Source organism: Struthio camelus, chromosome 12 (assembly GCF_040807025.1).
Source record: "Struthio camelus isolate bStrCam1 chromosome 12, bStrCam1.hap1, whole genome shotgun sequence".
NCBI lineage: Eukaryota > Metazoa > Chordata > Aves > Struthioniformes > Struthionidae > Struthio > Struthio camelus.
The window spans coordinates 21,413,604-21,436,719 of NC_090953.1; the positions used below are offsets into that span (position 1 = coordinate 21,413,604).

At 38.3% G+C, this 23,116-nt stretch overlaps 1 protein-coding gene across 1 annotated transcript in view; it reads right to left on the reverse strand.

The window, feature by feature from the left end:
- TBC1D2B (TBC1 domain family member 2B) overlaps positions 1–23,116 on the reverse strand; it is a 40,944-nt gene that overhangs the window by 7,306 nt on the left and 10,522 nt on the right. The window contains exons 3-11 of the mRNA XM_068958815.1: positions 17,989–18,154; positions 12,735–12,892; positions 11,538–11,764; positions 8,812–9,204; positions 7,339–7,449; positions 5,978–6,171; positions 4,800–5,294; positions 2,108–2,225; positions 1,140–1,325 (exon numbers count right to left, since the gene is read on the reverse strand). Of these exons, the coding sequence (XP_068814916.1) occupies positions 1,140–1,325; positions 2,108–2,225; positions 4,800–5,294; positions 5,978–6,171; positions 7,339–7,449; positions 8,812–9,204; positions 11,538–11,764; positions 12,735–12,892; positions 17,989–18,154 (2,048 nt within the window). The remainder of the gene's footprint in view (positions 1–1,139; positions 1,326–2,107; positions 2,226–4,799; positions 5,295–5,977; positions 6,172–7,338; positions 7,450–8,811; positions 9,205–11,537; positions 11,765–12,734; positions 12,893–17,988; positions 18,155–23,116) is intronic.

Consider the following 23,116-nt stretch of genomic DNA (forward strand, 5'->3'; position numbering starts at 1 on the left):
CAACTTGTTCCATCCAAAATACAATATTGAGCTCATAAGGTATAAATTCTTTGAAGTCTGAGTGCCTAATTCAGTTGTAGAACAAAGACAGCTGGGCCTGTCGAATGCATTACTGACATTATTTCAAAGAAGAAATTAAGTTTTGCTTAATAGTTAGCAAGTTGTATTTCAGTGCCTTGAACTTCCCCAACACGCTGGGAACACATTGGGGAACTGAGGCTAGAGGAATTTGACGCCAGCTTGCCAATCAACTTTGGCAGAAGCTGACGAGGCATTACTTCTCTTCGTTCCGAAAAGGCTTCAGTAAGTTTTGAACTGCGTCAGTCTGTACCTGGCTGCCTTCACAAAATACCTCGATGCTTAACTGATTTGAATGAAAACTCACCAAAATACCAGTGTGTGTTAGCACGCTCAGATGAGGCCAGCAAGAAATCTAGTTAATATACTATTTTTGTCTACTTATTTTACACCTCTGCTGTTCTCTCCAAGTCTCTACATCTGCTTTTAATGTTATTATGTTTGAATCCAGTGACTTCCCTTGCTCTGCTGATTTTATTTCACTACAATTTCCCGAGTGTGAAACACATGAAACAATCCCCTCCCCCAGTAATTTATGGAATAGGAGCCCAGATAGTCATTAACTGTTGGGACAGTTATAACTTAAACGTCCACACAAATGAAACAGTATTTGCTACAGAGACAAACTAAACTTTAGCACTTGGAGCAAATTTTTGCATCTTTTCCATACTCCTAATTTCTGCCTCCTTCATTTAAGCTTTCTTCTTTGTAACAGTATCACTCATTTTAATATAATTTAACTGATTTACAAGACAGCTGCATGTAAGAGCAGACAGCATTACTTATAAATTTATTTTTTGAATGTTAAAAAGATTGGTGGCAGCGAGGAAGGAGAATACTCAGCATTTAGGACTCTTCCACGTAACTCGAGCTAACTTGCAGAACATATACAAAGAAATGTGCTTTGATTGGGTATTTATGCACATTCCCTCCCTCTTTTCCTACCAGTGATTTTAACCGACAGGGGTTTTGTGAAACAACCTTCCTCCACCCTGTATTTATTAACAATGCAGCATCTTGTTACCCGATAACAGCTGAAAAAGTTAGCTCATTCAGTTCACCTTTGGTCCCTCGTATAGGAAAGAATCCCATATTTTAAAAAGGATGTCGCTAACCACGCTGTCCACAAATACCACGAGAAACCAGTTGAAAGTTATAAGAGTATAGTCAACTTTGTACTGTTCAAAATGCGCGTGCAGCCGTGGAAGTTTCTCACTCATTAAATCCTTGAATACTCGTTGATCAACCTAGGGAGACAAATATGTGTTGGGAGACTTAGGAGCAATAATGTCAGACGTGATTTCAAGGTAGGTCTGTTACCAACTGGTAAGTAGTGGTTTTTCCAGAGCTAACAAGCGAACCCCAGGACTGTCAAGTTAATGTCTAAGCTACATCCACCAACCCCTACACAAACACCAGCATCCCAGCGCGCACCTCCCTTGCTGCCACAGCCTGTAAGCTGCTTAACGCCCCGGTCTCCCCGGGTGCCTCACACACAGACCTTGCGCTCCTGCCACACGTCCCCAGCGCTGCGCTGGCGCAGGAGCCCCGGAGCGGGGAACAAGCTGGGGAAGCTCTGGGGGAAGGAGGCGGCAGCACATACCAGGGCACCGCCTGGAGACGGAGGAGCACTGCAGCGTACGCTGCTCACCGCTCTGCAGAACACGTTCGCCCCTCTGCTCTCCCAAAGGGCCCCGAGCTCCCTCCCGCCACAGGTTTTGAGGGAAGAACGAGAAGCGGGTCAGCTAACGCTGTGGAACGGGGAGTGGGAAGAGCAGTCAAGGGCCGCAGCTCTCAGCCGATCGCTGATCGGTCCGCTCAGTGCCACACCAGGGTCCCCGACCTGGTCAGGGCCCTGGTGCTTGGCATTCGCCTCTGTCAGCTCCTCCCGTCTCATGCCATCCTTTTGGGTTAAAGGCAATAAATTCTACTTTATTTCAGAAAAGGCAGTTTATCAGCCAGTTTTAGAGCAAAGGTTTTAATTGGCTGCAGTTTATAGGACGAGGCTTTGTTTTGGCATAGCACATACCTGTGATCCTAGCAGTGTCTTAGTATAATAATCACGGGGCATGAAGACTTCCACTATAGTTACTAGGCACCAGAAAGCATCTTCCTGTTCCAAGTACAGAAGTGCAATTGCTACCAACCTGAAAATAGGGTTTATTTGGAGAAAAAGGTTATTATAACACCACAAAATTACAATAGACACTTTGTTTCTGTTCAGAGACACATGGATTAATACTAGATCACTACACAGCAAAACTATTAATGAAGTTTAAAGTGAGGCAATGAGGCTCCTCAGCCAAGCCCAGTATTCTTATTCAGTTCAATAAGCAAGCAGAAAAAGGCAAAAGTAAAGTGATTTGCTGGAGGCCGTTTTGCCTGGTGCTCAAGCAAAATAATTAGAAGTTTGCTAGCTTTAAATCCACTACTGTAATTCCCAGGCTTCTTTGCTTTCCCTTACTGAAGTGGGGAAAAAAGTGGCTCTTGCATTTCACACACAAAATATTCATAAGTTTAGAAAAAAATCTTTTGCAGCAAGTTTATATCAATTAAGGTAAATTTAAATGCCAACCATTTTTCAAAAAAGAGCTTTTTTGAAAAATGAACTTCCTAAAGCAGAAAAAAACAAAATTAAAGAACAGTTAGCTGCATTCCTGGTTTTCCAGTTTCCAATCAGTACTATGAAAGAAAAAACAGAGAAATAACTTTGTGTTGTTAATAGTTGTTTGAATATGAAAGGTTACCCCAAACGTATTTTTCCAAATAACCTTATTTCTATATGCAAGAGGAGCTGCAACATCACAAACTACGTCTGATATCACATAGCTTAAGCTTTTAATGCCCGATAATCTTGTTAAGAGAACCAAAGCAAGGAATAAATATTTAATTTGCTTTTAATTTCTGCCAGTATACCCAAATGCCAAATTGTTCCTTGTAAAAACAAAAATAAAAACCAAAGACATCTTAGGCAAAAACTATGCTGTTCAGAAAGTTCAAGTTATTAAAAGCACTTCTGACACCTTATAACCAGAGACATGTTGCTGCAAGATAGCAGCTGCTGTTTTCTTCAGATAAGCCTTGTGGCATGCCAGAGACCGCACTAATGCTAGAAGAAAGTACTGCTTACCTACAGAGCTACAAAACATAACCACTCATGATGAATAGTCAAAAAAAGATCACTTCTGACTCCCACATTATTCACTCCTCCTGTGTTCAAACTTAACTCCTAAACAGCCTCATGTCCTGCACAACCAGACGACTTCACTTTATTTCTGGTTACCATGCTAGGTATATCTTTTTCATCCCCTTGTCCCTAGTTTGATTTTGATTTCTTATCCAGGTCTCTGCCACAGAGCTATCTAAGCATTCCTAAATAACGCCTGCCCCGAGCGGACAGAAAACTCCTCTTAAGCCAATTACTTAACTTTTAGTTCTAAAAGGAAGTTTATTGCTCTTCCTTTATCTTTCATAATGAAATACTGAAAAAAATATAAGGGTGAATCAATATCTTTTGATATAAACTAGAATGAATTTATTTCCCCAACTCTATTCTTCAGCTCCTCATCTCTATCATCGACTAGCCAAGGCTATCATCGACTGCCTTAACCTGTGTAATATCTGAATGTGCTCCTTATGAGACTTGTGATAGAACTATACCCTCCTTAGAGATAGGCAGGACAGGAATAGATGGAGAAGAGAATGAGGGATAGCATCTTCCCAGCAACAGAGGCTTCCCTTTATACTAAATTTCCCTGTCAATGTCTCTATTTTTCATTTCTGAAAATTTCAGAAAGGCAGTTTTCAGGGTATTCTGCTTCTAGGTAAGGCTTATATAAAACAAAGCAGAGAAATTAAACACACTGGAATGCCCTAAAAGCACTATGATTCAATTTGAAAACTGTTCCTTTTGAAAAAAAAAAAAAAAAGCTTGGGGTAGGGAGAGTGGCTTTTTAACATTTTTCACAGGACCTTCTTTAATACATCTGCCCAGTTCTGCAGGGCACATTTCAAAGGACAAAGCTGCTCTAGTTCCAGAGACTTATACCCTATCCTAGGATGTAAACTAGTGCAAAAAAGACATCTATGGAACTGCTTCACAGAGACACTGAGGGCTGTGGGACTTAATACACTTGCTTCAAATAATGTCTTCCTGCATTTACAGATCTCAAAGTATTAAAACTATTTCAGCAAATACTGATTGCAAGGACATTACACTTTAAACATTTCTTAGCTTTGTAACAGCAGAATCATCCTCAAATTTATTCTAACTACAATGTAAGACATCCTCAAGGAAATAGTGAGATTTGCGGCCTTCACAGTATTAAAAGCTTTTAAACATTTATTTCTGCATATTTAAAAAAGAAACAAAAAAAAAAAAATCAATCTCGTCCTGCTAACAAATTCTCACACAAAAAGCAAAAATATAACCTAAAGCTGACATGAAGGCAATGCAAAACCTACATTTTGAAATGGCACCTTTCTTGCGCAAGTTAATTCCAATTCCAGTTCCTTTGCAAAGCTGTATGTACAAGTTTCATTATATCATTTTAAAGTCATATAAAAACAGAACACTTAAGTTATCAGTTAATTAAAAACTACATACATACAACCCATATGGAAATTTCCTGTCCAGAAGCATGATGTTCTATATATGCAATTTGAAAAGTCCTTTAAGTGTTTCGCTACATTTTTACAAGTCAAGATTTGTAAAATATTACCTGTTGAGACCTTGGCAATATCCTATATCAGGATTCCTCCACGAAAATGCCAGCAACACATTTCGCAGCTTCTGGATCCCTTCAGATGTTGGTGAAGAATAATGTTTGTTGTTTGGCAAAGTTCTCAAGAGATCCAACTCTATTTGTTTAGATGCAGGATTCTGTTTCTCAAGGGCGTTTTGAAGCAAGGTTTGGAAATACCCGGGAACAGTGCTGTCCTTGAATTTTTTAACATGGAGGTTGACACACCATTTCCACATCTTCGAACGATGTTCATGTGGAATTCCAGACCGTATAAGATTCTTCAGTTCTAGACAGCGTATCATCTCTCTATTCATTGTGCTTGCAAGATAGTTTTCCCATTTTACCCCAGTAGAGATCTCTCTATTTTCAGTCAGAGAAAGAGATCTCAGGTCCAAAGCTCGTGATTTCGCTACTAGTTTTTCCTCATCGTCATCCTCTGGGACTGTCTGAAAACCATATATATCATATTCACTGTAAGAAAAAAAAAAAAAGAATATGGCATCTAAAAGGGTGTTCTAGTCCAAAACTTTCAAGTTCCCATTCTAAGGTTATTTCAAGTATTCCCTCAAGCCACTCCTCAAAATTTTCAAGAAATTTTAATAAACTATTTAACCTTTTCCTCTATGCCATATCTTTTTATTTTACGAATAAACCCATATTCAGAAAGTTGTTCCCTATTTCAAAATCTGTGCAAGGATATACTTTAAGTAATTTATCCAAGAACATGAAGTCAATTACACCCATTTCTTCAGCAGTTCAGCTTCAGCAACTCTTCAGCAACTCTCCAGCAACATTTGAATCTAAATTTCAAACTGTACCTAAAACAAAATACTACATTTGTTCATAAAGCCAAAAGAATGTCATGATTATACTGTTATTCATGAATGGAAGCACATCAAATAGATCCCCACTGTCCGTTTTCCAATGTTAGAGCCTGCACCACCAACATACACTGGTGAAGATATCTACAGCAGGAGCTCCTGAACCGTGGTATGTGATTCATCTTAGAGTCAGGCGCCCTAGCTGCCAATGACAGTACTTGCTTCTGCTACAGATAATGACACACTTATAAAATAGTAACATTTACCTGTATAGGATGTTTTATATAAGCATACACATACATACACACATTTGTTTTAAGGGGACTGAATTACCTGACCAGGTGTGGTTTGAAAAATGCTTGTTCTGGTTGTTCACTAGTTTCTGCTTTCAAAGCATCTTCCAGTAGCTGTGCAATGACCTCACGAGTAGGGCTCTGCTCCTCAGAGCAAACAGGAGTCTTCATTTCTTGAAGCAAGATCAAATATTTACTTTCTATCTGACAGAGTTTGGCTTCCAAGCTAGTATACTGCAGAAAACATAATATATTTAAGGTGCTTCTTCAGAAACTTGCTTTCACAGAACATTTACAATCTGGCTCAATATATTTTTATCTGGTCTTTATGTTGTTTAGAAATTTGAAGCCCAAGAAAAGTTAGCTTTACTTCCTCATTTTGGTATCACTAGAAAACAAAGCAACTCTTACATTTGGAAAATAAAAGTTATATATTGATTTTTATTGCACTACTACACAATATTGCATATAAAATACTTTATGTATTTCTGTCAAGAAAATTGAGACACTTGTTACTTTTTATAGAAAGTCTTCTGAGGCTGAATAGTAGCCCAAAGACTTTCTCATGTGTTTTTATATAAAAATATAATTATTATATCGCATGAAGTATAACTATTTTGTGCTCTTAAAGCATCAGTTTTGTTCTATGCACGGCTGAAGACAAAGAACTTAACAGAAATTTTAAAGATATTGGCTAGGTAGCTTCCAGAAGATTAACTAAAAGACGTCTAAATTACATAGGTCCAGATACAGACCAGTTACAGCATGCAACAATTGTAATCACATTTTTATGCAAAAAAATATAGCCCTTCTATCTCACCACCAGGCACAGTTTTCAAAAAAACAACGGGAAACCCCACCAAACAATAGCTACAGGTATCTTGCCTCGACTGCAGAAAGCATACTTTCCTCGCCCCAGGCAATCAGAATATTTACGATTTACTTTTAATTTCTCCACATTCATATTCATCTATACAGAAACATACTTCCAGAGTTACATCTACATCGCTTACTCAACCTTCACACTTCAAAGGGAAAGCTCTATCCGGTGACATGTAATTGAAAGAGAATACCTGAAACACATCCTTCTATATGCAGCCTGTTGCAAACTTAATACCAAGAAAATATGTGTATTTAGAAATACACATGCCTATGTTCATAAGGAACAAAAAACACTTCATACTATTACAAATTTTAGTTATGTTTTTGAAGAAAATTCATTCAGAAAGACTAACCTGTGATGACTGCATTTTTTTTTTTTAAATTGACTCTATTACATTTAATACATTCAAATTGTTCCATCTCTGTTATACAGTTAAGTTCCTTGGGTAGATTTACAACTGAGCTTTTGAAAGCTGCTTTATACATTGCCAAAAGGAGAACATGCTGCATTAGTCTGACCTTTGCCTGCCATTCTCTCTCTCTCGCTTCTGCATTTCTTCGTAGAGCAGAAAGTTCCAAAATCTCCTTATTTAAAAATTTATTCTGGGTCTTATAACCCTGAAGATTGTCCTGTTGATAAAAAAAAGCAAACTGGTTTTTTAATAAAAATCTCACAATAGTAAACACCTACCAGAGAAAGTATACCACAGAATACAGAGCAGGCAGCTAACAGGACTGATGAAAAATATCAGGATCAAACTAAGTACGTGTCTTTAGTCTCCACATAAGAAGGCAAATACACGTGCCAGATATGAGCACAGAGGAGCAGAGGGTGGTGCTCTGGGTTCCCACTGGCTGCGCCTCATGGGAGGGGAGCAGGCACACGTGAGAAACGCCAGAGAAGCCGTGGCGCTACACCTCGGCCAGAAGCATGTAACACGCAACACAACAAGAGGAAGTGGGACCAAATGCCCCTTGGTTTCAGTTACCTTCACCATATCTCATTTAGGATACAAGTTTGATGCCTGCCTCCATACAGGTCTTCTGTAATAAGCTTCCCCACTTAATCCACTCAGCCCTGAGCTACATATACCACCTCTGAAACCTGAGGTTGTGGGATGAAAGTAAGTTGGTATCTTCCCAACAACTACGCTACTCCCACATCCCAGAGCATCTGCCATCCGCAGCTCCAACTTTCTTCCACTTTCTGCCAAACTACTGATTTGTACAGTTTCAATGTTATTATCTAAATCTTCATGGGCTCAAATATAGGAAAGAAAACCAGGAATGTGTGGATAGGCTTTAGCAAAGGATTCACTTGTATTCCAAATGAGCTGGAGTGTTAATCAGTTTGGAATATAACATTTACCCAATGGCAAACAAGTTCATTTAAAACCAGAATTTAAGCAAAATGGGTAATTTCAGTAACTCCATTAAGACAGCCTCTGACACATTCAGCAGAGGTAGGTTAGAGAAAAAAATCGCATTGATAGCATCTGAAGTAGCATTAGCAACACAGATTATCATACTCCTACTTCTCTTTTCTCCTGGAATTCCCCCTCTCCCTTTTTGTCATTCCATCTGCTCTTTGTTTCCTCACTTTTGAGATCCGTGGTCTCTTTTTTTTTTTTTGTTTGTTTTAAAGACAATTTCCTGGTTGTTTTCCTCCATGCTTACATTTTCCTCTTACCCTTACTTCTTTCCTGTTCCTTTGATTACTTCTCACATCACTCCTCCTCCATACCAATGATTAAATTACTGAAAGTATGACACATTGTACTATAGATGTACAGACCAGCTCAGAAGTCTAAAAGTCCTGTTTAGATTGCCACACATGTTCAAAGTGTAGACTCCAAGCAGAGAAAGCCTCAGGTGATGAGTATCTTGGAGAAATGCTGAAGTGATCTCCCCAGACAGTATAGCAGACTAGAAAGTAGTTTTTATAGGGAGCAGAGATTCCCCTATCCACCAAGACAGAGACATTGCTCTTACTTTTAGTCTGTCCAGTTCCTGTAGTTCCTTATTAATACAGGTGGCCATGGAGGAATTTACTGCTCCACTTTGTGAGGATGTATTGTCCTCGCATTCACTGAGTTGACGTGAGAGTTTCATGATCACCTCATCTTTAGCTTGAATAGTTTCCATCAACATACCCAGCTGCTCATTGAGTTCTCCAACTTTACATTTCAGATTCTTTACTTCCTGCTGAAGACTATCTTTTTCCAGATTTAACTTTTCAAGCTGGTTGTTGAGACCCAAAATCTGGTCATCTTTTTGGTGCAACAGCTCTAGTTTGTCTTTGGGAACCCCCTCACAAAGACGGCTTGCAAAATATTTATCATATTGGGAAGACCGGACTGTTTGCTGCAGAAGTCGCACGAGTTCCTGAGGAGAATAAAAACAAAAGAGATTGAAATGAAGAAAGCAAAAAGTAGATTTTATGGCTGTAAAAAAGACAGATTTAAAGAAAAACAGAAAATAAGAACTTACAATTCTTCCACTTTTGTTTTCTAATACTTTACTAAAAAGGACAAGCACCCTTGCCCACAGGAATGCAAAGATGAGCTTGTATTAGCTCGTACAAAAGATGTGTGTGGTTTGCGTGGGAGAGGGAAGGCGCATGCACATAAAAAGCTGTTCTTAAGGCAGTTACTCAGAGGAACACCCTCCTTGAATCCTTGCTAGCATGAGATCCTACTATGATTGGCAACAAAATAGAATTTTACTGTGCACGGAACCTGAAATAAGTCTTTAACTCTTCCTTCCTACCAGTCAGTCTCTAGTGAAGGCTGTAATATACAAATCTAAGGAAAAAAAAGTGAAATTTAATAAAGAAAAGAAATACTGTAACAAGAAGAGTTTGCCTTTGAAAACCAAACTGCAAAAAGCCACAAGATAATATTCCTTCAATTCCAAACCAATAATAAATACTACAAAAGCAAGAGCAGCAGACTACTCACTTGTAAACCTCACTAATACGGATTACTACCTTTCCTGTTTCCCATGTTTGGTTAATGGTGTAACACTGTGGAACCATAAGGAGGATAAATTCAACCCTAGAAAGATTTGCAAGACAGAGCAGTGAAATGGTGGGGGTTTTCTTTGTTTTCTTTTTGTAAACAGTGTTCTGACACTAATCAAGAAAGCAAGGAAAGAAATAGGAATTAGTTTTACGGAATTTCTAAGTGCTTCAGGGTCCAAGAGAAAAAAAAATCTACCAGAAATTAACCAAGACTTGGAAATTCTTAAAGACATGCCTAGAACGAGCCATAGATCTCGAGATTGCTGCAAAGCAGGAACAGATTAGGGTCCCCTCCCACAAAAAGTTAAGGTGAGCAGGAGAGAGTTGGAACTGTATGCTCAAATACCAAGTTGTCGTCTTCAGAGATGTCTGGGAAGGACCCAAACAATTTTGAGGGAAAGGTTTTAAAAAATTGGATACTCTTTTCCTTCCTTCATTGTGCTTCGACATTCTTCAGGTCTTAGCTTAATGCTAGTTGGCTGAACTTTCACAACTGCTATAACAGCTGGATGTTTTCATGGCCATAGTTCAGCCACAATCAGGTGTTCTGCTTATCAACAACATCATCACCTGAACTGATAAATGGCATACCAATAGTCATTAAGTTAAAGTATCACCAACAGAACCTAGTCAACACAGAAATGCAGCTATAAGAACTTGCCTGTAAGCAACAGCTGCAGAGTAGGTTATCAACTCCTATTCACTCTCTAATAAAATACACAGTAAAATCTGTCTAGTCACCTAGGTTGCCAGAAAAACATCCTACTGGTATTCTACTGCCATGGATTCCAGTTTTAGTGTAGCCCAATATCAAGAGTCAGAATATCTCCAGCTACCTGAAAGACCTGACTATTATTTTTTTTTTTTTTTAAAAAGGAGAAGCTGCTGTAAAAGTAATGTTTCATCAAATCACAGTGAACATGGTGGTGAGATTTCTCACAGAAGCTGGCTGAGATACAGAAACATAATCTTAAGAGAGATAACACCATTTTAGTAAATATGGGGCTCAAGGATGGATTTTTGCTTTTCCCTTTGATAATCTCGCACCCTGGGAAATACAGTAGAGCAACCCCATGTAAGATCTAAAAACAAGTAGAAATTCTTTCAGCTAAAACTCAAGGTATTTAATGAATCTGAGCTAACAGAGGGCGTACAAGCACCTAGACTATATGAGGGCAGTACTACATCCATAGGTCTGAGGTTAGGCCTATCATTTATAAAACATATCTGTGATGATGCATTTAATTAAAAAAGGGATAGAAGCCAATCCTCATTCCTCTACCCTATCCACCAGATCAAAATAAAAAGGGAAGGAGGGAAGGGGGAGAAGGAAAAAAAAAAAAAAAAAAGAGGATTTGAAAGTAGAAGTTACAAATAGTGAAAGCAGCTCTGATTACCTGCCAGAATCCTGGCAGACACTGAGAAAGCTAGCTTCAGAGACTAAATAAGATATACACACATTAAAAAATCATTAGTGACTACTATGCAAATAAAAACTCTGTGCAGGGATCTAATCTTCAAAGGATGTAAGACTTGGTTGTTGCTTCAAGACTTTTTAAAACAAAGGTTCATTTGGTACTCTTACTTTATAAGAGACAACCAGCTCTAATTAAATTAGATGGCTATAAAAGGTAAGTTCACAATCCCCTATCAGATCTGCTTGCATTTGTGTACTTTTCCTGAAGTGCTTAATTACCTTTTGGCTTGAAAGATCTTTCTTTAACTTTTCCAGCTCTTCTTGCTGGCTTTGATACTTCAGCTGCAGTTCAGAGACTAGTTTGCTGCCATTACCAGAACACCACTCAGTTGGAGAAGAATCACTGCTGTTCCGGTTTTTGCCTGATCCAATCATGTCTTTCAATGGGCGTCTTGCTTTATGTGGAATGCGGCCAAAATCAAATGGAAAAGCTGAGCTAGTCAGTCCTGCATAAAACAATTTCTTCTAGTTCAATTCACTTAAAAATGCATTTCAATACATTCAAGCTTTCTTTAAAAAATATGCTCATTAAAACTAGACTCTTATCAGTACTTAAATAGCCCAGTAAAACAGTGTTAAACATGGCTTATTTTTCCAAATCACTTTCTTCAGTGGAAAAAGTATATAGCTCAAATCAAAGTTCGATTCCCCTGCCACCAGCCTTCCCCCCCCCCCAAAAAAAAAAGATTTATTACATAAGTGAATGCTTATGAAATAAAACATCTGATGAACAGAACAGAACTTTACATTTCACTACATAAAATTTAAGGCACCATGGCAAAGTATCTTTGCTATGGAAGAAAGCTTCAAGTAATCCATTGTTAGCTCAGTAGCTGTTACAGCAAATATCACTGATACCACAGCATACTGTTCTCTTAAGAGGCATTTAGTGCAAGTTTTACCTCCATTTATACAACTACAGGAGTATATTTAGAGAGAAGAATGTTTTCTAACAGATTAAATCACTTATATGTAAGCTGAAATGGTTTTAAGGAGCTGTAAATGCATCTTCACAAGGTTACTGCAGACCCCAGTCAAATGTAAGAACCTGTTACAATGTACAGGTGAGCTACCACGGCACATGCATCCCTGCCTTCCTCCCCACTTCAGAAGCAAGCCATGTAATATTATATGCATGTTTTAAAGCGTGAAGGCAATTCTACTTCAGCAGCTGACTCTGAACAAAGAATAAACAAAAGCCTCAAGTCTTCCCTTCATCTTGCAACTTTGCATCACAAGTGACAAAAATAAAGAAGTTAATGTGCTCAGGGAACCTGAAATAAAGGTTAAAAAGGATCTTACATATCCTATTATATCTGACTGTCTAGGGACTTTCAAACATATAAAGAAATAATTTTTAAAAGAATGCTAAAGAAGGAAAGGCATAAGCTCCCCTATCCTTCCCCTCACTTCTACCTTTACTCCCTTCTGCCAGGTGTTTCCTTTTTTCTTCTAGGACCATTGAGTCCTCCAAGTCTTTTGGGGTTGGATCTAACAATTCCCACTCTTCGCTGGTGTAAAACACGCTCTTGCGGTTTTCGTTATTTCCTTTTCTTAAAGAGGACATTGAATTTCTGTGAAAAAACACAGCAGTCAAAATTACAACATCTCCATTTTGTCTCCATTTTATAAAGGGGATTTCAAGACAACCACTGCAGTCAAAGTACAAACTAAAAATAAGCTAACACACACACAGCCAATATCATAAAAGCTCAAAGAAAATAAAGTATGTTTTTACAATACAGCACCCACCATCAACTGTCCTGTGTTTCAAGAGACAGCAGAATTATTTGGTTCTAACAGGACATTAATATCTAGAAGACCCCTATGGTCTTTCACATCGTTCTCCATTTTATCTTTGTTTTGGCAGGGGAAAAAAAATAAAAGATTTAGAAGTAGTGTATTTATTGATCAGTTAGTTTAGAATTTTAGGATAAGTGCCAAGTATTAAACAGAACAGTATGCAGTCAAAATGCCTGTATGTTATAGTATCATGTCCTGGATTAATATCAAACTTGGGGTCATCTGAGAGACCTGCTGTAGCTGCATAGCTGATGACAGACTCTTTAGCAGTTTCCTTCTTAAGGCAGAACGCTGCCAGTTATCTGCAAGAAAACTTCAGAGGCAACCTCTAAATTCCAAACAAATAGTTTTATATGGGAAAAAAAAAAAGTGTTTTTCATGAGCAGGATCATATTCACTCACCTAATCTCCCCAAAGCCATCATGTAACCAGAAATGCTTAAGTCCACACTTACATATGATCCAAAACACATGAGCATTAATGTGGCCCAGTGTGGTAAAGTCATTGTTCAACTAGAGAAGATTCTACCACATAAACCCACATGAATCAATTTAACATTTTAGATGTAAAGTTAGAAAGAAACATGTTCAGTATCAGCATTTCCTCTTCATAGTGAAGTATTTTTGTGGGCCTTCAACTATCAGCCACGCTGACTCTACTCCTAGTCTGCAAACCTTAAACAGGAAGTAGCCCATATAATATCTGCATAATCCATTGACGACCCAGCCCAGACTTCCAGCTTCACAAAAGACCTGACATCTCATCAAAATGGACAAAAGGCCAATCACTGCACAGTGCAAAGTTTCTATAGGTAGTCTGGTTCACTGATTAAAAATTAAGCACAACTTAAAAATAGTCCTAAAGGTTATTAATAAAACTATTTTAATAATCAACTTGAAAACTTGGCAAAGATTGAATTATACAATATATTTAACCTTCTAGCTATTTTGGTAAGCAAGACCACAATTTCTATGATGGGCAAGAAGCCTTATTTCATTGGTTAGATCTCCCATTCAGATCATCAAATAGAACAAACTAGGTGATGACTTAATGTATTCCCTAGGGTACACAAAATTCATAAATGTCATCTGGCACCTCTACAGCTACCCTCTGAATAGTGGCTGACCTCTAACCAGATGATCTTGCAGCCATCTGCTCTGTTCTTGAACTTCAATCTAAAAACCTGAGTAACACCTTTTAAAAAGTTATACCCATTTTAAAGCTTGAAGAGCTGCAAAAAACAAGTCAAATGGACTGTAGAAAACATTCTCCAAAAACTGCTGTTAAGCACATGCATTATCATAGGTGAGGCTGAATTTTGTTAAGTTCTTGCACAGGATTTTTAAGTGCACTGAAGTGCCATGGCTTAACTGTTTTCCATTACATTAAAAATAGGTAGCTGATTTTTTTTTAAACAAAAAAAAAAGTTAACCCTAAGCACAGTAAGCCAAATATAATTAGACAAACTATGTAAAATCTAAACATATGATCTTCTGACTATCTTTTAAATTGTTTTAAGTCTTACTGTGTGATTGAGTAACTTAAAGGTTATTATAGTTCAACATGTTTCAAAGTCTGTGTTCTGCATAAATGAAAGACACAGGGAGCTGACAACATAAAGAAAAAAAAATCAGGCTTAAATGTTTATATATGCCAATTAGTGCTGGAAAACAGATTAAAAATGGAAAAGCATGTTTCAGCTTTAACTACTGCAAACATACACATAAATGTACTCTTCATTTCATTCCAATTATTAGTTAGGATTATTCAGGAGGCAAATGCAAATGTTAAAGCAATAGCTTCTTCTCTGGTAAGCATATCAGAAATACATGTCAAAGAGCAAGGATGATCCACTTATTAAGGCATATATTAGGTCTTTCACAAATATAGGCTCCTAGCAGTGTAGAAAACTGAAGTTTTAGAAACACCTCATATCATCCTCCAATAGTGGAATTAAAACTAGTCACTATCCAACAGGATGCTGCAAGGAGTAATAACGCACACGTTCTAAAAAAGTGATCAGATGCATAGAAAAATTGTTGCAATTATAGGAGAAGGAAAGAGATCAACCACTACAGTACTGCTGCATGCAGTTATTATAGTTGAGTTTATAGAATTTTATTTTTTTTTTTTTGCCATCGGCTTTTATAGTCATAGTACTGTAATATGCCATTTAACTTTCAAGTTTAACTATTGATTTTCTTTTTACTGTTTTGAAAATGTTAATGATCTTGTCCTAATTCTATACAATACAACTAACCAGACCTTTGTGGTACATACCCAAATAATACTCTTAAACCCATTAAAAGAGCAGCGCTTGTTTATCTGGAAGTGACAAATGAGGTTGTATATGCCATCTGATTTCTTGCACATATTAAGACATAAGACCTTATATAATCACTTCATGCTTTTTCCACAGGCGCTCCACTCAACGTAAAACAGCTTGAAGATAAATCAAAGCTGGGCAATGAAAAAGGTTCATGTATGAAAGACCCCTGCATCATTAGTGAATAGTTGTGCTTATTGGTTGGACATCATCCATCCTAAGTCTGAATGAGGGCAGGAATTTTTCTGTGTGCAGGAAAAAAGGCATGTAATTATGATTATTTTTAATACTTACACAAAAGAAGTCCAAATTAAGGTTATACATGCCCTACCCCTCTCTGGAGTAGCTGGGAACAGCAATTAGAAGGAAAATCCACTTGTCCCTATCAAACCTATGCTGAAGACAATTCCTCTTTCTGGTAAAGACAGCACAGGCACTAGAAGGCTTAAGAACTGCTACAGACTCAAGTCTCTGAGCAAATTTATCTCACTTGGTAGAGGAAGTTAAATGCTCATGCCCTGCTAGTTCAAAACAGGCAGAGGTAACATTAGTCCACAGCTTTTAGAGACAGGTTACTGCAAGGCCCATGCTAATGGCAATAAGCTCGTCAGAGGTTCAAGCAACGTTTCCATACAGCTAAATAACTTCTGATAAGGGCAAACTGTTGTCCCAGTGACAGAAGACATGGCCAGAGACAGTGCACGGCTGTCTGTGTCACACACTCTTCAAGTTTTAGCTGCTGACTCAGAAATCCCTCTCCAAAACAACTTTTCAAAGGCCCAAAGAACTAAGTTTCAGCATAAGAGGCAATTCTGACACAGATACAATGCCCCACAGCCATGAGCCTGCACGCAGGAATGCCTGCTTTAAAATTCAGAGGACATGGGAGCACTAGAGCACGCCATAGAAGAGGTCCAGAATTTTAAAAAATTTGGTAGATACTACAAATCTTATTCTTCCAGGAACATTTTCAGATGTATGAACTATTGTAGTGGATTATCTCCAAAGAGTGGGATTAGGGAGGGAGGCATTCAGCCTGAAAGTTTCACACAGCCAGGCTCTTTCTCATATGTTTATTCCCAGAGACCTGCAAGGACTCTAAGGCATCAGTCACAGCATTATGGAGAAAGTCCACCTCTTGAATGCCGTACTACAGCAGGCACTGCCGCCACCACCAGGAATGTTCTCCTTTTAACCAAAAGGGCTCCCCAACCCACAGGCTCCACCGTTAGCCGCTCTGCTCAGTTACAGAGAAACATTAAACACATCAACCAGGCAACACTGAGAAGCTTACCCTGACACTCCCCCTTCTAGCTAGACTTCCCAAAAGCATTTCATCTGCAATTCAGAAAAAGACAAAAAAAGAGGAGAAAGATGAATTACAGTATATTTGAAAGAGCATCTCTGGCTTTTTAGAACTAGCTGTAACAGAAATGGTTTCATGTTGTTTTCCTTGTCATATGACCAAATTTAAATTCCACTAAAGTAAAGCAGCTGCGCAAAACCAAGACAACATACAAGACTACCAGTTGAAACAGGATATGAAGTAATAGGAGTAGATGTTTCTTAATCCAGCCATAAGTGATGCCTTTCTAGAACTTAAATGGCACTCTGTGCAGTTGTAAAGAAAAAAAAAGCACCTTGTGACCTCTCAGATCTCTGTGCTTAACAGGAAAGCTTTAAAAGGAATCTGTTTAACTCAGCACTGCTGATGAAACTGAACAACAACATTTTATTGGCAGCTCAAGAGGGATGTGGTCTAGTTACCAAAGCCACAGCTCTGCTCTGTGAACTGTTCTGCAACACACTAATATCCTTTGAGTAGGAGCAGAAGATCCATCAATGTGGACAGAGCAAAGCGTAAAAACACTTTAAAAGAACGGTAGCAGGAAAGCTGAAAGCCTGGAGGACTGCTTTTTTTTTTTTTTAAGCAATTAAGAGTAAACTCATTAAGAGCTTGGGAGCTGGATGTGGTTTTGCTGTTGTTCAGAAAGTCTGCCACATTTTGGCTTAGGAGTTCAAACTACACTGATTTCAAACCTATGCCATGCATTTTTTTTTATTTTAAAGGAAGAATTATTTATATTGTTTCAACTTCCATCATTAAAAATACTTCATAAGCACTAAATACTGTGCCTTTACTGGAATGCTAGCAATTAGCAGCTCTATTACACAACGAATAGTACAAAACAGAGTACTGCCTGCATCAGTTAAGAATACAATGGGCATTACAGGTAACTCCTGGCTCCCTGTTTCAGTTCAGAGGGCAAAACCATTACTAGAAGTGCACTATAGGACTTGATTCTCCTTTTCAGGTATCAGTAAAGCTACATAATAACTATGTCCAGCTATGCCCTTCAAACAAGCAACTACAGTAAAGGAACAATTTACTTGAAGGGATACAGGGCAATGTACTGTTACATCCTATCACACCCAGTTCTTGTAAAAAGCTACCATATATACACATATACATGGCCTTCAGCAGACAGCAGTTTCTGCCAGCAACTCCTGATCTCCTGGGAACCCAAGCCCGCAACTTACTTGATCTCAGTACTCCATTGCTTAAGGGAGAAATTGATGGTGCTTGGCTGGACTGGTGCAGGCTGGGAAGCAGCTTGCTCCCCCACCAGGTCTGTAGGAGAAGTCTCCACAGCTAGAATAGTTCTAGCTCTCTCTGCTGAAGCATTTTGACTTAGGATACTCAAATCTAAAAAAATAAAAAATAAAAAAAAAAGAAAACAAAGAAAAACATGAACAACTTTCAGTAAGTAACAGCTCATGTCAAGTTTTACTTTAAGAATTGCTGCATCGAGTTATATATTACTACTAAGTCATTAGTCATGTACTTTATATTAAGGTTTTACTTTAAGTTACATCATAACTTTACAAGATATTCTGTTCAAATTAATTTTTTTTTAAATAGCAAAGTACTTTCCTCAACATCTCACTACAGCCATGTTCTTCTGATAAGGACTCACGCCGCAGCTCATGAACCATTAACAATGCAATTTACAGTTTCACTTAGCCAATATTTGTTCATCAAACTTAAGTGGCTATAACGCCACATAAACTAATGTGCATTAATTGTATTAATCCACAAAAGCCTCATAAAAATCAGCTCAGGTCAATTCGAACTCCCAAGTTAGGAACAGTATCACAGCAATACTGCTAACACTGCTTGCAGGGTGCGCTTTATCCTAAAAGTTTTTTAGCCGCTTCTGCTGCAAGTCAATGAGCCTTATGGACCGGAGCCAGCTCTGTGCAAATCCAGCATGGGCATTCCCTGAGCCAAGGACCTTAGTGCGGGCAGTGCAGATACCACAGAAACCTATCGCATCTGTGAGATTAGCTCTGGTGAAGCTGAGCACAGCCAGAGCTAAATTGATCAAACTCCTGGGTGCCTCAGCAAACCTACAGACTGGCCATGGGGTCACACAGAGATGCGGCGCAGGCCCAGCACTGCGCACATGCTAGCAAATCCACGCAGGCCCACCTGGATGGCTCTATAGGAACCAGTTCTTGGCAAACCAGGGCTAGCTCCAAGCCAGAGCTAATAAAGCCCAAAGGAACCAGCTGATCCAGCACAGAGCTGGCCAGGTCTCCACCATACAACACCGCGTTGCATGTTCTGCGGTAACGGCGTTAGCTCAGTTCTTCCATTATCCTGGATGGGTTCCAACCCCCCTCTCCCCCCCAACAGGCAGCAGGAATGAATGGGAAAAGCCAAGTATGGAGTATACTACGAACAGCACAAGCTTATATAAGAAGTGTCAAGGGGTCTAAAATCTTCTACAAACTCCCCAACAGGAGGGAGTTAAAAACAAGTTTAAATGCAACTTTATGAATCTGCTCTTATGGAGAACCTGAAAGTACTGAAATGTATTAAACAAATGTTTGAATCGCTCTCAAAACCGATTTGGCAGTTAAAGAGAAGGGACACTAGAAGGGACACACTGGAGGAGCTTCTGATTTAAACGATTCTCTGTGGAATGGGAGAAATCTTGGGAGATCATGATATGCAGTTTAATTGTTGGTAAGTCTTTCAGTCTTTGCTCTGATGATTATTCAGTGTTAGCAGTGAGACCATCCTTAAGCAAATCATACCCTCTAATTACTCAGATAGTTCCTTTTATTTATCATATACTGAAGATTAGAAGTAAAAAAAAACCAAAACATCCTGTGACACAGGACACCAAATATAAAAGATAACTGACACTAGCTCTTAAACCCTCAAAAAGGGCACCTTGAATAGAGAAATATTGGTTACCTTTCCAGTACTGGTACAAACTAGGCTGCCTTTCCCTGTTTTATAAAGCATGCAGGTAAGACACCAAAGAGCTTTCTTTGAGCCATACAAAATTTTAAGTTCTTTTGGATCTTGGTTCTGAGTTGAAAAACATCAGCCAAGATATTTGACAATACTTTTTTTTTTTTTTTTTTTTTTTTTTTTTTTTTTTTTACAATATTCATCATCTAAAAGAGGGGAAAGAAAACACAACAGATTTCAATTCAAAAATCTAAAATTAATTTTTTTCTAATTAAAAAAATCAAAAGCAGGCTAGAATACAAGCATTCTGCTTTTATACTTACACCTCTTCGACCTGCACTTGACAACAGTGCAAAACCTCTTTACAGCACGGCCCAGATAAGAGCTATTGCTTAAGAGCTGGATTTAACAAGTACGTTTCCATTCATATCAGACATGCTAATCAGTCTGGCTCACTCTTCTCTCACGTCCTGCGGTTACTCACTGTCCGTGATCCCCACCTTCCACAAGCAAATTCAGTGAAACAAAAACAGCAATGGAGTACAAACAGACTTAGGTCCAGAGGACCTTTGATACTTGGGCTCTTATTAATCAAGCCAAAACCAAATTTCTTTTACTGTGAAAGGAATTCATTGCACAGCAAATATTACACACTGCCTGGAAAGAAAGCAGAGAACTCGCTTCTGAAATCTCTTTTGAGGTTAAAAACCTTTCCCATGAAACAAGAAAAAGGCAAAATTAAACAATCCCCAACACCTCTAAATACAATAGTTTACCTGTATCCCCTCTCCTAAAGGTAAAGTAGAGAAAAAACAGGGTCGTTTTGTTACCCAGATATAATTAGTGTTGAACGTAATTCTGAAGATCTTTCACAGCACCTAGAAATCCGCAGCGAACTCCTAGAGTTCCATATGTTTACTGCCTTCAAAACCTGACTAAAATTATGCCAGATAGATACTGCATATCTAAAAACAAAATGGTGTGCTATGCAAAAAAGTTGCATTTATCAGTAACAAGAAAACAAAAAATTCATACAGTATATTTTATAAGCATGCCATCTGTCCACAAATGCCTCTTCCTTCAATTTCCACTTCTACCGTAACATGATTCTCCCCAAAACACTACTAGAAGACACTCTTGTGCAAAGCTCCACCAAGGAAGATGTTTGCCGTTATGAATTACATTTTGTTCATTTATTGCTGCCCACCTAAGCTCTGTTCCCTAACCGGATGTAGCCAATGCATACTGGAAATCATTCTGCTTACATTATTCTCTTTCAGTGCTTGCCCCCTTTTGGGCAAAACTTAAGTTATTTTCCTTCATGGTCATATGCACACCAGAATTGCAAGCTGCGTAAACCTTTGCAATGAAGTGAAATTGTATGCTGGTTACAGTGCAGAAAAGAAAAGGTAACATCAAACCAAAAATGTAATGGAAGAAAACTTTGCTTGGTTTTGATGCTGAGTAACTGTGCTACATAGTTCATCTTAATGGCTACAGTTGTATTTCACAAACTAATACTTGTCAAAAATTCTATCATCTCCAAACTTTGCACCTGGAAACCAGGATTACAAAATATATCCTGCAATTATGAGGAAGCGTAAGTACTAGCAAGTCTGCGTGCAGTAGAAAACAATATGGGTCACCCACGTGCACATATACTGACATTCTATGGCGTTAACGTTTTGCTACAAAGGTGGATAAATCAAGCACTGCTGCGTAATGGGGCAACATTCATTTGCCTGGAATAAAGATGCAACAGAAGGATAACTAACTGCATATGTGACTTGTGTAAAAAAAGATTTTAGTATGCTATGGGTTCTGCTTTTTATTTGAGAGTTAAACATTATAAAATATAGTAAACAGAAATTATCTACAATTAACCGCTCATTAGACAAAAAAGCAAGCTTAATTTATGCTCTAAAAATGGACTGTGATCCACAACACTGATTTCTTGAAGACAGTTTTACTGCTGCTTCAGAACAGTTTTCTAGAGCTCAATGAACTTCTCTTCATTTTGCAACATGAGAGATAACAGAGCTAACTGCATTTGCAGAAGTTTTTGAGCACAGCCTTGCTGATGAAGCAGAGCACTGTTTTCCCTGTTACGCGCTGCGCTCCTAACAGCTTGCTGATTACAGCAGACAAGGCCAAGTTCTTGCCAAGTGCTAATATCCACTGAGGAGCAGTGCACTGAGGAGTGCCTTTTTTTCTTTTTTCTTTTTTTTTTTTTTTTTTAAAGAGGTAGCAGGTACACAGAGCAGCAGAAATAAAGTCAACATTTCAAAGAAAAGTAAAATAATTTTCCATTTAGCATCATCTCAAAAGGAAGACTTTCCACAGAACAAAACAAGGACGTAAACTCTGTTCTCTCTGACTATGCTCTATGTACCTGATGATAGGTTATTCCTCCATGGCTACAAGAGAATGTTTTGGCACAAATTTCACCAGCATCCCTGGAAGCATCAGCATATATACATGGAACCTAGCATGCAAGTCTCTGCCATCATCACCTTTGTCCTTCCCAACTTTCTGTATGCTCTCCTCTGCCTCAGGCTCCCCCGTCCAAACATTTTAAAGCATCTGCTCTGGAAGAAAGAGCATGTTATTATAGGACACTGAAGGCAAAACCTAACAAAATAATTGCCCTTAGTGATAACTCTGTGGACAGGTATCCATCCAGTTAACAAATCCAGGAAGCTAAGAGGTCTCAAAGTCATCAGTCGAGAAAAACAGAAAACTTTGTATCTGAGCACTGAATCTGTCTATTCAACTCTTCCAAGTAAGTGCAATAGCAAGCATAATACCAATCCATATAGTACTGCCAGAGGGGGGGAAAAAACCCCAAACCACCTTACACTTAGGCAACATCTCTTTGCCACAATAGTCAAAAATAACGCCATTCATCACTAGTATAAAAATACACAAGATCAAATGAGCATAAGTTAAAAAAAACAAATAGGTAACTGACTTACCTACTATCTAATCATTTCTTCTCCTTAAAAGCCACACAATACAACTGAAGGAAATTATTTTTGAAGAGAAGAAAAACACAAACATTTAAACATTCAGATATCTACTACTAGTTTAGAACATACCCAGCAGATTCCGCTATACAGTCTGAGCTAATGAAAATCAAACACAGGTTTGAAAAAAATTAACTGAGTTTGTTACATATAGTGCTAAGATTTAGTTGAACTGTGAGCAGCGGAAAAATAACTCTTAAACAACTGAAGGTAGCAGTCTATGGTAATACAAATACTACTCCATGGTTCTTGGACATATGGGTATTACTATGGTGTATATCTATGGTATTGCTATTATTATGGGACACAATGGATATTACTTCAGGTAAAGTTAATTGAAGTCAGGGACAAGCAACTGTAATGCATTCTTTGTGGT